This window comes from Eschscholzia californica, unplaced genomic scaffold (assembly GCF_041429995.1).
Source record: "Eschscholzia californica isolate CP2 unplaced genomic scaffold, dmEscCali1.0.p SCAF_1, whole genome shotgun sequence".
In the NCBI taxonomy this organism is placed as follows: Eukaryota; Viridiplantae; Streptophyta; class Magnoliopsida; order Ranunculales; family Papaveraceae; genus Eschscholzia; species Eschscholzia californica.
The window spans coordinates 65,116,413-65,129,934 of NW_028238198.1; the positions used below are offsets into that span (position 1 = coordinate 65,116,413).

A 13,522-nucleotide genomic window follows, 5' to 3' on the forward strand; every position below is an offset into this window, starting at 1 on the left:
GCATGCCTTTTTATTATTATTCCACTTTTTTTGCATATGAGATGTTTTGTATTGAAAAATATCTAAATGATTTTACTAAAATGTTATGTCCAAGATAATCTTGGTGTGATATTCAAATCTCTTACACACGAAGGCAATTAATGTTACAACACTTAAAAAAGAAGCTCATATGTTGGTGTAAGGAAATCTTTATCAAGAATACACAATCTCGTAATGCAATATCTTATTCACTCTTGAGGTACGAGGCATCATTTCAGAATGCAACTTATGATAATTTCATTCTATTTCCATGCCCCATGGCCATACATGGTCATAAAGTTAATAACCGTTTAACACGAGAGCTGAATTCAATTACTAGTTACAATCGGGCTAAAAGATGAAACATCAATACCAAGTGGACTAAAGTTGAAATACCACTAATAAGTCGGGCTATAGTTGAAATTACTTCTATTTAAACGTCAGAGACGAAAAAACCAGCAGCATCAAAACCCATCCAGCGAGGGCGTCTTAGACCTGTGGTTTTCAATCGTTCTGCTACCCCCTTCTGTTTTCCTCTCTTTCTCGCTCTACTTTCTCTCTCATCTTCTTTCTTGAAGATTTATCTTTCTCATCGATCTATCACTGTAAGTATTCCCGTTCGAATTTTCTTAAATCTTAACCCTAATTTTTCAAGTTTCTCAATCTAGATCACTCGATTTCATGCCGAGATCCCTAAACATCACAATTGCTTGTTATTTTTCATTCCGATTACCGCTTATTGTGTTGATATGTATGATTTTGCCTGTTTAATTTCAATTTCTCATTCTGTTTACTGAATTTTCAAGATTAGTTTTGTCGTTTCGTTCTGGCGATCTACTTCATCAGAGAGATAGTTATTTGACAATTAGTCAGGCACCAGCTTGTTATTTATCCGATCTCTAGTTGAATTAGGGATTTAGGACTAGGAATGAGATTTGTGATGAAACAGAAATTCTGTTTTGGCCTGTATCTGAATTATCTGTTTCTGAATGGTGTGAATGATTGAAATTTACACGTCTTAGACAAATTAGATGCATATGTCATAATTGATTTTTTTTGGTTAGCAATTTGTTTTTTGATTTAGTGTTGTTTATGAGTTTAAATTACTTAGGAAGGGATTCTTAGATATATGCTATATATTTTTTTTTCAGTATTTGTAGAATAGCTATGGGTGAAGAAGGAGAAAAGGTGTGCCCTCTCTGCACTGAAGAGATGGATCCTACAGATCAGCAATTGAAGCCTTGCAAGTGCGGTTACCAGGTTAGGACACCAACCTTGTTCACTCAACAAATATGCTGGCGTAGATGCATCTCTGAACGCCAACGTGTAGAGGCGGATCACTCTCTGCATGTTCCAATTATCTGTTTTCACGTAGATGCATGCTTAGTTGTAAACAACGGACCTTCTTGATAAGTCGACTTGTTGCTTACAGAATGTGCTGGATGCTTGTTACTAAAATTTCTCTCTATGTCCCGATATTTATTTTATCGTTACGTATGCAGATATGTGTTTGGTGTTGGCATCATATTATGGACATGGCCGAGAAGGATGACACTGAAGGGCGCTGTCCAGCATGCCGAACACCTTATGATAAGGAGAAAATTGTGGGGACGGCAGCGAACTGTGAGAGGTGGTTTAACTAATATATATATTATTTAAGTTTTCAAAAAAAAATTATTTGTTTCTATTATTGTTTGAAACAAGAAAATCTCATTTGTGTGATATCTTTATAATAGGTTGGTTGCTGAAATCAATTCAGAAAGAAAGCAAAAGTCACATAAGTCAAAATCTAAAACATCTGAAGGAAGAAAGCATCTTACCAGTATCCGAGTGATCCAACGGAATCTGGTGTATGTAATGGGGATACCATCCAATTTAGCAGATGAAGATGTGAGTACATGTTACAACCTTAATTTGTGTTATCCTTCTTCACCCGTTTAACTTTCTCTTCTTCTTGAGACCTTGAGTTGTTTATGAAGTTTCATGGCGCCAATTTGCTGGTTTCGTATAGCAATTTTTGCTTTTGTGTTGACTGTTGATTCACTTTTATATGTCCCTGAGTGGGGTTTTATTGTTTTAAACAGGTTCTTCAGCGCAAGGAATATTTTGCTCAGTACGGAAAGGTTCTAAAGGTGTCTATTTCGCGTACGTCTGGTGGAGCAATTCAACATTCGTCTAACAACACATTTAATGTGTAAGTTCCATTGCGATCACTATGATTGCAGTTTAGTGCCTTTAACTTTGCATTCCGAGTAGTATCACTATGAGTCTATGACAGTGTTTGGGTGGTTGTATTGGTTAGGGACTCGACTCTTATACTGTTCTAATGATAAAAGAAAAGTGAACCCCTTTTTTAATCAATATCTCAAGTTTCTCCTTTTGAACAAGTTAGGACGTTCGATTTAATTTTTTTGGAACTGCCGTACTTTCTGCAGATATATTACATATTCAAAAGAGGAGGAAGCAGTCCGATGTATTCAGTCAGTGCATGGCTATGTTTTAGATGACAAACCATTAAGGTAACTTGTGGTTCATTTTCAATTTTCACCAGGGAAAACTCTTCATGCCATCACCTTGATTGTTGCTTGGGTATTCTTGTTTGCAGAGCTTGCTTTGGAACCACAAAATATTGCCATGCATGGTTAAGAAATATGGTATGGTCTTAATTTTTCTAGAATCTAGAATTCATGTTGTGTATTGGGTTCATAAATTATCCTTTGTCGGGGTCTGGCACTCTGGCTCTGGCAGGGTATTTGCTTAATATAGTTTCTTTTCTTGGTCCAGTCTTGCAGCAATCCAGATTGTTTATATCTGCATGAAATTGGTACCGAGGAAGATAGTTTCAGTAAAGATGAGATAGTTTCAGCCTTTACGAGGTACGTCAACATATTCTATGCATCTATCTGCCTTGTTTAGTTTCTTCAGTATTGTTATAGATTGCCTACTTATTTTTATAGTGACTTTTGTGAATTGATTTACAATAGTTGATGAGTTTATCTGTTCCATGATATATGACTATCTTGTAAATGTTCTCATGCTTGCTCGTAATTTTTTAGAGGTCTATTAAGAAAAATTGTCATTGAAGTACAGAAAACCCTGTTCCCTTGGTTTACCTTGGACTTTTGCTAATTATGTAGAATTAGATTGCATGTGCTGCTGTCTCTTGCTTAGTGAACCACTCAAAATTTAGGCTGAGAAGTATAATGGTCGTGGGCTTGTGGTGTTTATTGGATACTTGTGCGATTTTCTTTGAAGTTTTGTATTTTTTTCAAGAAGTTATTCCAACCATACAACTGAACCTACCTTAAACGCAAGTGTTTTAATTGGAAGTCTTGGAACAAATCTTTTGATTGAATGGTTGAACTCATTCTTTTTTCCCTGTCATTTAGTTGTGGATAATTTTTAGTTACGTTGTAATTGAAATACTTCATTATAAAATGGAGAAACACAATGTATCCTGAGAAATATGAGAGTAAAGCTAAGATTACGACTGTACGGTAATAATTTTCAGTTACAGTTAGTAAAGCTATCCCACTAGGGCAATACCCTGCTTCTGTTGCGCAGAGCGTTGTGATGGATCAATTTCCCTGATATGCTGTATACAGGAACTCATAATTATATATTTCTCGGATAAATGACGGTATGTGCACAATAGCACAGTTTACAGGGTAAATAGATGCAGGTTGATTTTATAGAAAGTCTTTTTGAGACCAATAATTTCCAAACATAAAACAACTACAGTTTTTCCTCAAAGGCAAACTGTAGCATTCATCTCATACTATCATTCTTAGCCTTGCAATAGAAGTCTGAAATCTCTGATTACAGTGGAGAATTTTCCCTATCATGGGGTTGTTTTGATTTTTATATCTTGTTCTTCATTGTTATCTATGTTCGCAGTTTTTGCTAGCTGCACATGTTACGTGTAGGTCAGCTGTAAGTTTTGGTAGTTGTATAACATTTTGTTGATATTTATTTCAAAAGGAGTAGAGTACAACAAATTACTGCTGCTACAAATAATATGCATCAGCGTTCAGGGAGTACGTTGCCTCCTCCGTTGGATGACTTCTGCAGTAATGAGGCTGCTTCAGCTAAACCTATACCTGCAAGTGTTTTAAATGTAAGACATTCACTTACATCTCAATATCATTGTAAAAGAAGTATTATTTGCTGGATGGGTATGTGATAAAACAGATATTGCGATACATCTTAAACTTGCAAATTGATTTGAAATACTATATATTTAGGTTTTACACATCTTGTATTGCATTTATTACTGATATATTGCATTATTTTGTCACGGTTTGATGTTTCCATTAGAACCCTGCACCCCAGAGCAGAATTTCTCCTCCCAATAGTAGCTCTGGTAGATCTACCACCCTGCCAGCTGCCGCTTCATGGTACATAATCTACTTATTTGTTGTGTTTCCAATTTCTTTTGTTAGTTATGTGTGTTAACATGATTTATCATACTCATCAGGGGATCGCGTGTCCCTAACGGCCGACCACTAAGCGCAAGTTGCTCGGATGGACCTACAAAACAAAAGCCCGATAACTTGTCTCCTCCAGTGGTTGCAAGGTCAAATCAAGTATCTACATCGACTACTGATTTTGGGAAAAGGCCCGATGTTAAAGAAGAAAGCAACTCAAATTCTAATGGTTTAGTAAAAGAATGGGATTCGTCAAAACAGTCGACACTTAGAGATAGTCAAACAGATATATCAAATGGCCTCGCAAAGGTTGTTTGTAGCACTTCATCCACTTCATCAACGGATGGTGAGATAGCTGCTGATGAACAGACACACATTGTTGCATCCAGTAAAGATGGGAATGTTGCTAGAAATAACACAGTTCAAGGTCTATGCTCTGGGTTGTCATCAATAGGCCTCGATAACCAATTTGATGTGGAGCATTCTGATACTGTTGATACAGTTTCTAGTCTTCATGCATTTAGATCACATGAGAATGACACAATGGAATGTACCACTGACCCTCTAACCTCACTACCGTCAGGGGAACCCACTTTGTCTGATGATTTCTCCAATTCTAGGGGTCTATCTACACAGAGATTGGAGTCACCCAGACAAGTTATAAATGACGTGCAAAGTGGAGTGGAAGACAAGGCACCAACTTTTGATGAGCGAAATTTGAACATTTCAGAAGCTGCTAATTCATCATCTATGCGTCATTTTTCTAATAGTCTCAGATTTTCTGATACATACAGTGGTCATTATGATCAACATGGTGATGTTAATAGCAACAGTAACCTAGATAATCCAGTTCCTAGTCCTAGGAGTGTTCACCTCAAAGAAGTATCGACTCCATTTGCATATGGTAATCCGATAGCAAGTGGAAGCAATGAAAATAAAGTCAGTAGTCCTTTTGAGTTGGGGAATTCTTTCAATTATAGCAACTTTCCTTCAGATAAAGAGGAAGGTAAGTATTTGGGAAGATTTAATGATGATCCAGCCGCTGCTGTTAGAAATGCTTCTTTGGATATGGGTGAGAGCAGTATCATATCCAATATTTTGTCGTTGGACAATGATGCTTGGCATAACTCATTGACTTCACCTCATCATCTATCCAAGTTGCTGAGTGAAAGTGATAAATCCCATGGTTCTCTTAAAATATCAAATTCTTGGTGGGGTCAAAGTAGCAATCAATCCAGATTTTCTTTTGCTAGACAGGAGGATTTCCAATCAAATGTAGAGCCAGCTTTTAGTAACTTCGGGCACATCACTGGAACACATTCCAACAATCAGAACTTTCCAGGAAGCAGGGATCCGTACCTAGATAGGCTACGGAATGGATTTTCTTCCAGCATTTTAGAGGAACATGCGAATTTTCCAAGCAGCCAATTTACTATGCCAGCTGATACACTTTCTGGTGAGTCTACTTATATTTTTATACCAATGGATTTCTTTCTAGTTACAAACTTATGCAGTGCTCATTACATTGAGAAGGGTGATCGAAGTTCCAAACGCTTTTGTTTCAACGATTGCTTTTGGGTTCCGCGTGGAATCTTACAATTCTTCTGTTTTTTCTGATATTTTGTATTGATTCCCTCTTTTGTTCTCCTCTACCATAAGTTATTGCCGTCTCTAGCATGATATCTTCTAGTATTGGACGTTTAAGTTTATATTAATATGTTTCGCGAATAAAATAGCTTACAATTCGAAGTTTACATTCCACCCGAAATATGAGTTGGAATTCTTGGGTTTTACTAGTACCTTGCTAACTTTGACCTCCAAAACAAACTTCTATTATTTGTTTATAGTCGTACTTAAAGCATATGCTCTATTTTGAGCGTTAAAGCATCGTGGGTGTAATTTGAGAAGACTATATCCTGGTTACAATTTATTTTCAAACTTAATTGACAGGAAGTAAATCATACCCAAATATTTCATCATATGCAAATGGAGTCAATACTTCATCATATGCAAATGGAGTCAATAACTTCAAGATATCTTATGTTGGTCTTTTTACTAGTCAAAGTTACCTTCATGTGTTATATTAGGAATTTAACTTTAATTTTTCGAACAGCTTCACGACCTCAAATTTCAGCTCCTCCGGGATTCTCCCTTCCAAGCAGATCGCCTCCACCTGGTTTTCCTTCTCAGGAGAAGATGGGCCAGACATTTGACCCTTTTTCTGGTCTGTATTTTCTCAAGTCATTACTTGATTTGCTTCTTGGTGGTTATGCCTTTCCTTTATGCTGATATTTAAATACCTGTATATTTGCAGGGCACCGTTTGTTCGAAAGCTCATCGATTCTGAATAATCAGTATTCTCCACAAAATACTACCGGTATCGAGGATCCTGAATTTATCGATCCTGCAATTATGGCAGTTGTGGGTAAAGGAAGAAGGCCAAACGGGATGAATGGTTTAGGCTTAGATATGCGATCAACATATACCCCACAGCTAAGTGTAAGCCCTGAAACCGATCCCAGGCTTCACCACTTGATGCAACAATCTCTGTCATCAAACCAAAACACGAGATTTTCTAGTCATGTTGGAGATAGATTTTCTAGTCATGTTGGAGATAGATTTTCTCCACTTACTGATGCTTATAGGTCCTCTTCAAGATTTCCGGATCAAACCCATATGGCTAATCATTCCCATTTCGGCCAAACGTCGTTTCATCAATCTAGAAGCCCACCTCTGTCAAATGGGGGCCATTGGGATAGTTGGAATGAAGTTCAAAACCCAAATGACCTCCTCATGGCAGAATTACTTAGAAATGAGAGACTCGGAGTAAATCATTTTACTGGTTATGAGGATCTAAAATATCAAAGAATGCCTCCTAGTTCGGCAGATATATTCAACAGAGCGTACAGGATGTGATTCTAGGTGGATATGAAACTTCGTCTTTTGCCTGAACAGAGCAATAGAGTGTGATCCAAATCTTTGCATGCGAATGTCTACCTGGTTAGTTTCAACTGATGGTTAGCTTTTGGAATCTAGAAATCTCGAATTTCCTGCCGACAATGTGATATTAACTGGCTTATGGGTAAGAATGATTCTTTTAGATTTGTTATACTCCAGTGGTTGGTTTGTTCTTCAACTTGCATGATCCAAATCAATTTAAATCTCAAAAAACTATTGGTGCAAGTGCAACAAAATTACGTTAGATATACAACAAAATTATATTCTAGTACACATTGGATTGTTCCCTCAAGTTTAATTAATTTTTTTTCAAGGTTGAATGGGATCTGTTCTATAACTATTGTTGTAAGTTAATTCTGTCAGTTTCTTACTTTTTTGGTGGTGTGCAGGTAGAAAACTTGGTACAAACATTGTGGTATGTTGAACGTGGAATGATCTGCTTGTCTGAAAGAATCCCCCTCGAGGGCTATGTTCTGTTATCATCCAGAAGGAAAGCTGTAATTTGTCGTGAACGGGTTGAATACCCATGAAATCTTATACCGAAAAAGTAAGTGAAGTAATGGTACTTACTACATTCTGTTCAATAACAATTTGTTTGAATATATGATTTTGAGTTGAGAAATTGAAGTTCTCCTTAAGTGTGGATAAGTAATATAGAGATTCTCTTTTAGTTTGTTGCATTTCTGGGACCTGTGTCAGAAAACTCTTAATCGGTGGATGTGTGGTAGGGGTGAGCAGCGGTCGGTTTTTTTCGGTTTTTGTTCGAGCCGGAGCCGAACCAATAAGTGGCGGTTCGACTAAATCATCGGCCGACCGACAAGGTTCGGCCCGGTTTGGTTCGGCTCGGTTGAGTTCGGTTGATCGGTTTAACCGAACACAATTTAGAGAAAATGACAAACTAATGTTAATCATTTCACTGGATATGCGGAAAATAAAAATTAAGAGTCTACCGTACTTTTCCACCATTACATATACGGAAAATAAAAATTCATAGTACTTTTCCACCATTACAAAAAAAAAGTAGAAGCGCGAATGCAATATCTACATTTTTAAGTTACTAACTAAGAATGACTTGTGGTACATAGAACATTAATGAAGACTTACCTCTAAAAACCTTTCAATCAAATTGAATAGGTTGTGTGGTTCACGAAGCCGACAACAACAACTAGGAAAGAAGACAAATTTAGACTTGGAAGATTTGATTTGGTTTTCCTAATTTTTTTCCTTATTGAGAAAATTATTATTTCCTCTTTCCAAAGAATTCGGTCGGTTCGGTTTGGGCGGTTTCTAGAAACTCAAGCCGAGGCCAAACCAAGTCGATTTGGGTTGTTCGGTTTTTCGGCCGAACCGAGTGGAACGGTGATCGGTTCGGTCCAAAAACCGATCGATGCGGTTCGACTTGGTTTGGTTTGGCCGATTGGTTCGGTTTTTGCTCACCCCTAATGTGTGGGATCTAGTTATAAGTATGGTAGGGTTAGAATATTTGTCATAATTTTCTATATATATGGTGGATCTATGGAATAGAGTCAAAAGAGCCAAGCAAGTTTCAACCAAAAATGTTAGAACTACCAGTTCACATCTTTTCTAGGGTAGTCTAAATCTGTAATGACATGGACTAGACTAGAGCAGAGGACAAAGTGGGGAATTGTGATGCCAATCCTGTATGTTAAAACACGTTCTTTCGACACATCTTCATGATGTATTACTGCCTTGTAACGATCAGATCAGTCGAATTCTCAAAAAAGAAAAACATTATTTTCGGCTGGAAATGAAATATGAAATTTCACAGTGAGATTTCCTTCTCTGAAGATTTTTTTGTCAGTGTGCCGGTCCAATTTTCTCTTTACACGTCCAGACAAATGTCCAATAGGTACAAGTGTATGCAGTATGCATAATAATGTACAGGGTCTGAGGGTCAAGGGAGACTAGTATATCCCATATTTATCTTGGTACTTCCGTGTTATCCCATATTTATTTTGGTACTTTGGTGTTGATTTATCTGTTATTAACAAACCAGTTTAGTTTTGACCTCTTTCAACAAAAAGAAAGAAGTTTAGTTTTAACCTATAAGGGTTAGAAGTGGTCTGTTGTCCGCAATTTAGGGCAAGGACGAAGTCAATCAATCGATGGTGGTTTGGTTAAATCATTGATCGAAGCCGAGTCAATGAAACAATCAACCTACTTCATTCGGCTCAATTTACTTTGACTGGACTGATTTCGGCTAGTCGGTACAAATCAAATTCAACTAATAGAAAAAAAAAGTGAACCAGAGTGAGAAGAACAAGGGTTGGTACTTATTTTTTATGTCAATTTTTAAATTATTATTAATTTTTTTTATGAAGAAATTATTATTAATTTGAATACCTAAAAAAGAAAATCTATTTCTTAGTTTATGATGCTCATTAATAATGATTATTAATATAGTTTTGTATAATGCATATCTAATTATATTATATTATACTAGGGTATAGCCCGTGCCTCCGCCACGGCCTAATTTGTCGATCATGTTAGTAGATGAAGACAAACTACAATCATACAACAAAAAGAAGTCTCGGTCAAATTCTCCTGACTTTGCATGTCTCTGGAAAATCAAAATAAAATTACTTTTTGTCCCAATATTAACATGACCACCACAAATTTAAGATGAAAATTGAGGGTAGTTAGTTATCTCAAGAATAGGTGGGGAGTTATATGTTGAGTAGTTAAATTAGTGGAAAAAATCTAATGGTGAGAATTGAACTATGAATGTTGACGGATGAGATTTATGATTGCAAGTTATGACATGGCAAAAAATCTATGTCATTTGTTATATAGATACTAGGTTTCCTCCCCGTCCTACGGACGGGGAAGATCCCTCTTGGCTAACGCCTTTGAGGAAGAGAAAAATAAATTTAAATTATAACATAAATTACATTAACTTCCCTTAATTTGTAAATCATATTCCAAAATCAATAGAGAAGAGATAACAAAACTGTATTTATGGAAGAAATATCACTAACAGAAAGATTTGATAAAAAAAAAAGGCCACGACTTTGGGGAATAAAGAAAATTCTCCGGAGAATAAAGTCTAAGGGAGCATATTTACTTTTAACCCAAAAATTTACAAAGTTGTATTTTGTCCCCTAATCTTCATCTTCCATTAAGTTTATCTTCTTCTTCTTATCTCTAAAAACCCTAATCCAAGAAACTCAATAATAGTACTACAAATCAAAATTCCTAATAAATCAAGAGAAGAAGATTGAGGGATTAGGGTTACAAATTGAGTTTTAGAAGTAGTATTCCTACACCTTCAAAAATCCAATTAGTTTGAAACCTACAAAGTCATGTTATATCAAAATTGGGTGAGTTGATTGACAATGATTTAGTATCCATTCCAACACGAATTTGATGGAAGAAGAACCCGTTGGTCTTTAAATTCCTCAATCTTCTTCTCTTGATTTATTCGGGATTCTGATTTGTAGTACTACTATTAGGTTTTTTGGATTAGGGTTTTTAGAGAGAAGAAGAAGAAGATAAACTTGGTGGAAGATGAAGATTAGGGGGGAAGATACAACTTTGTAAATTTTCGGTCTAAAATGTAAATATGCTTCTTTAGTATTTATTCCCCGGAGAATTTTCTTTATTCCCCAAAGCCGCGACCAAAAAAATTGGGAGATTTAATTTTAAGTGAAATAGTTAGGAGAGAAATTAGGAAGATATGAGAGAGTGGGTCAGTTATTTAAATCTCTCCGATGATTTTCTACTGTAAAGAATTTATTCGTATTGGCCTTATAATTTTAGATTTAAAAAAAATTGATTTTTTAGAAGTTCCGTAAAAGAATTTAGAAGGTAATTATATAAACTTAAACAAAATCTATCTATGGATCTAAACCCTAAACTTCTTTCCAGTATTATTCTTTTCTTCGTCTTCTTCCCTAAAGTTTTTTTTTCTTCTAATCACTAAACCCTAAGAACAGGGAAAACAAACCTAACATGCTTAGAAGTGATTTTTTTTTTTTTCTGGAAACCAAGTGAAAATCATTTCATTCATAAGTGATAAAATCACAATGTTGCATTTTTTTTTGTTGAAAATCACAATGTTACATGGATAATAATTCTTATTTCTCTCCTCTGAAAACTTCATGAGAGTTACATACCATTTCTCTCTGAAAACATCATGAGAGTTACATACTTTTAAATGTAAAGTGCCTCATGAGGAGAAAGAAATTGACTAGACACCGACTCAATAAAATGACCCTAAAGGTCGAAAGATGAAAGGATCCTAAAGATCACGGATTAAAAGACCCTAAAGGTCAACAAACATGAAAATAACCAAACAATAATAAAATTACATCAATAATAATTAAACTAATAAAAGTGAAATCTTGATCGACCTTTTCTCTTGTTTTGTAAATTCATCTTCAATATTCTTGAGATGTTCATCGTAGAAATCGACAACATTAACTCTTCTTGTCTCATGGCCTCTATATCCATTCTTCCATTCTATAACCATATAAAACCACCAAAAAGTGGATTATACCTTCATCCAAATTCAATTGTTGTAAGGCGATCCATGTTGGAGAGAGAAGAACAAGAAGAATACAAGAAGAAGAGAAAATTGACGATCTTGAAAATGATATTACTAAAGTTAAGAGTGTAATAGAAACATTGTGTAAGATGGATTTAGATTCCATATTTTTCTCTTTAAAAACCTACAAGATCTTATTATAGATCTAACATATAAACTAAAAGAGGAAGATCCGTAGGAGGGATTCCTCTTCCAGAAAACACCAAGATCTGAAAAAAAGTTTGAAAGAGAGAAGAGAGGAAACGTTTTTTTTGTAGAGTTTGCTCTCAGATGCTTAGAAGTGATTAAAAATATGTTTTAAGGCCCAAAATTAACTGACTTCTAGGGTTTAGAATGCCTTTATCTATACTTTGGACGTCTAAGGAAGATGTATTAAGAGCCTGAAGAGATTTTTTTAAGATTTTTAGTTTAGAATGTTTTTCCCTCTTTATCTCTCTAACTTTATTTATGATTTTAGAGAAGTCAGGGTAGTAGGGGTTGAAGATTTGGAGAAGATTAGTAAGAGAAGTGATGGAGAAGGAAGAACAAAAATTTGGCTAGAAGTTATGGAAGAGATGAGATGGATGAGTTTTTCTCCGGAGAAGAAGAAAGGGAAGGAAAGAAAAAAAGGTGGAAAAGACTTAAAATAAATAAAAAAATTATCTTTTTTTACTTAAAGTTAATTTTGTAAATTGTAACTTTTTATGTCATCCCCCATAGAAAATATGCTTTGGAGGTTTTACAAAGAAACATGTATTCCTAAGAGAATTTATTCCCCGGATATTCTTCTTTATTCCCCAAAGCCGCGACCTTATGCAATGTACTTGGAAGTTGGGAACTGCGGACTTTAGGCCTTGTTTGGTCTGCGGGAATGGAATGTGATTCTTGGGAATCGCATTACCACAACGCGATTCCTGAGAATAAGATTACTTTAGTTTGATGTCTGGTTTGATCAGGAATAGGAATTCGATTCCTAACTTAGTGTTTGTTCGTAATAAGATTGTAAATTTTTGTAAAAGTCATGTTTTATCCTTTTACTTAAACTACATAAATTATATGTCAACTTTGTTATGTATTTTGATCAGTATTACCTATTCAAATTTGTAGATATGAATTAGTAACGCGTCACACCAATTTAAGTAATATTTAAAAATTTATTTAGAATAAATAATTGTCTCGGCTAACTTTTTTCTTTTCTTTTTAAACGGTATGAAATGGATTGGAATGAGCAAAGAACAATAGAAATGAAAACACCCAGAGAGAGTAATGTTCGAGTGAGAGATGTTATGCTGGTGGCCAAAATCGTAAGTTTTTTTTTTTTGTGGTATTATGTGAAGGAAAATTTTAATTAAATCCATGGGTATAAGACCCAAAATAATGTTCAAAAAGGGTTTAAGTTCCAATCTTCCCAAAAAATGGGTTTTTAGTCTTTTTGCACTTTGGACCTAAAAATCCTTATTATATAATAAATATTTCCGTCCATGTCCCCAACAGATTTTTCGCTGATTTAAAATTGAGACCGTAAATTTGAAACAACAACATTCTAGAGTGATTTTGGAGAATTAAATATGAA

The 13,522-nt window shown here is 35.3% G+C and overlaps 1 protein-coding gene across 1 annotated transcript; it reads left to right on the top strand.

Annotated features, from left to right (window-relative positions):
- The first annotated feature begins 449 nt into the window (after positions 1–449).
- LOC147568284 (uncharacterized) lies at positions 450–8,025 on the top strand. The gene is made up of 14 exons (XM_086654745.1): positions 450–623; positions 1,170–1,278; positions 1,521–1,648; positions 1,755–1,908; positions 2,103–2,212; positions 2,454–2,537; positions 2,624–2,672; positions 2,803–2,894; positions 4,000–4,135; positions 4,336–4,415; positions 4,496–5,901; positions 6,559–6,669; positions 6,760–7,527; positions 7,793–8,025. Exons 2-13 carry the CDS (start codon positions 1,186–1,188, stop codon positions 7,359–7,361), a joined length of 3,045 nt encoding a protein of 1,014 aa, XP_086510871.1. The 5' UTR covers positions 450–623; positions 1,170–1,185; the 3' UTR covers positions 7,362–7,527; positions 7,793–8,025.
- The last annotated feature ends 5,497 nt before the right edge of the window (positions 8,026–13,522 follow it).

Excerpts from the sequence above, each read along its gene's own strand:
- LOC147568284 (XM_086654745.1), top strand. The coding sequence starts at position 1,186 with ATGGGTGAAGAAGGAGAAAAGGTGTGCCCTCTCTGCACTGAAGAGATG. Across the intron at positions 2,538-2,623 it reads TTAGATGACAAACCATTAAG|AGCTTGCTTTGGAACCACAA; the intron begins GTAACTTGTGGT and ends TCTTGTTTGCAG. Across the intron at positions 2,673-2,802 it reads ATGCATGGTTAAGAAATATG|TCTTGCAGCAATCCAGATTG; the intron begins GTATGGTCTTAA and ends TTCTTGGTCCAG.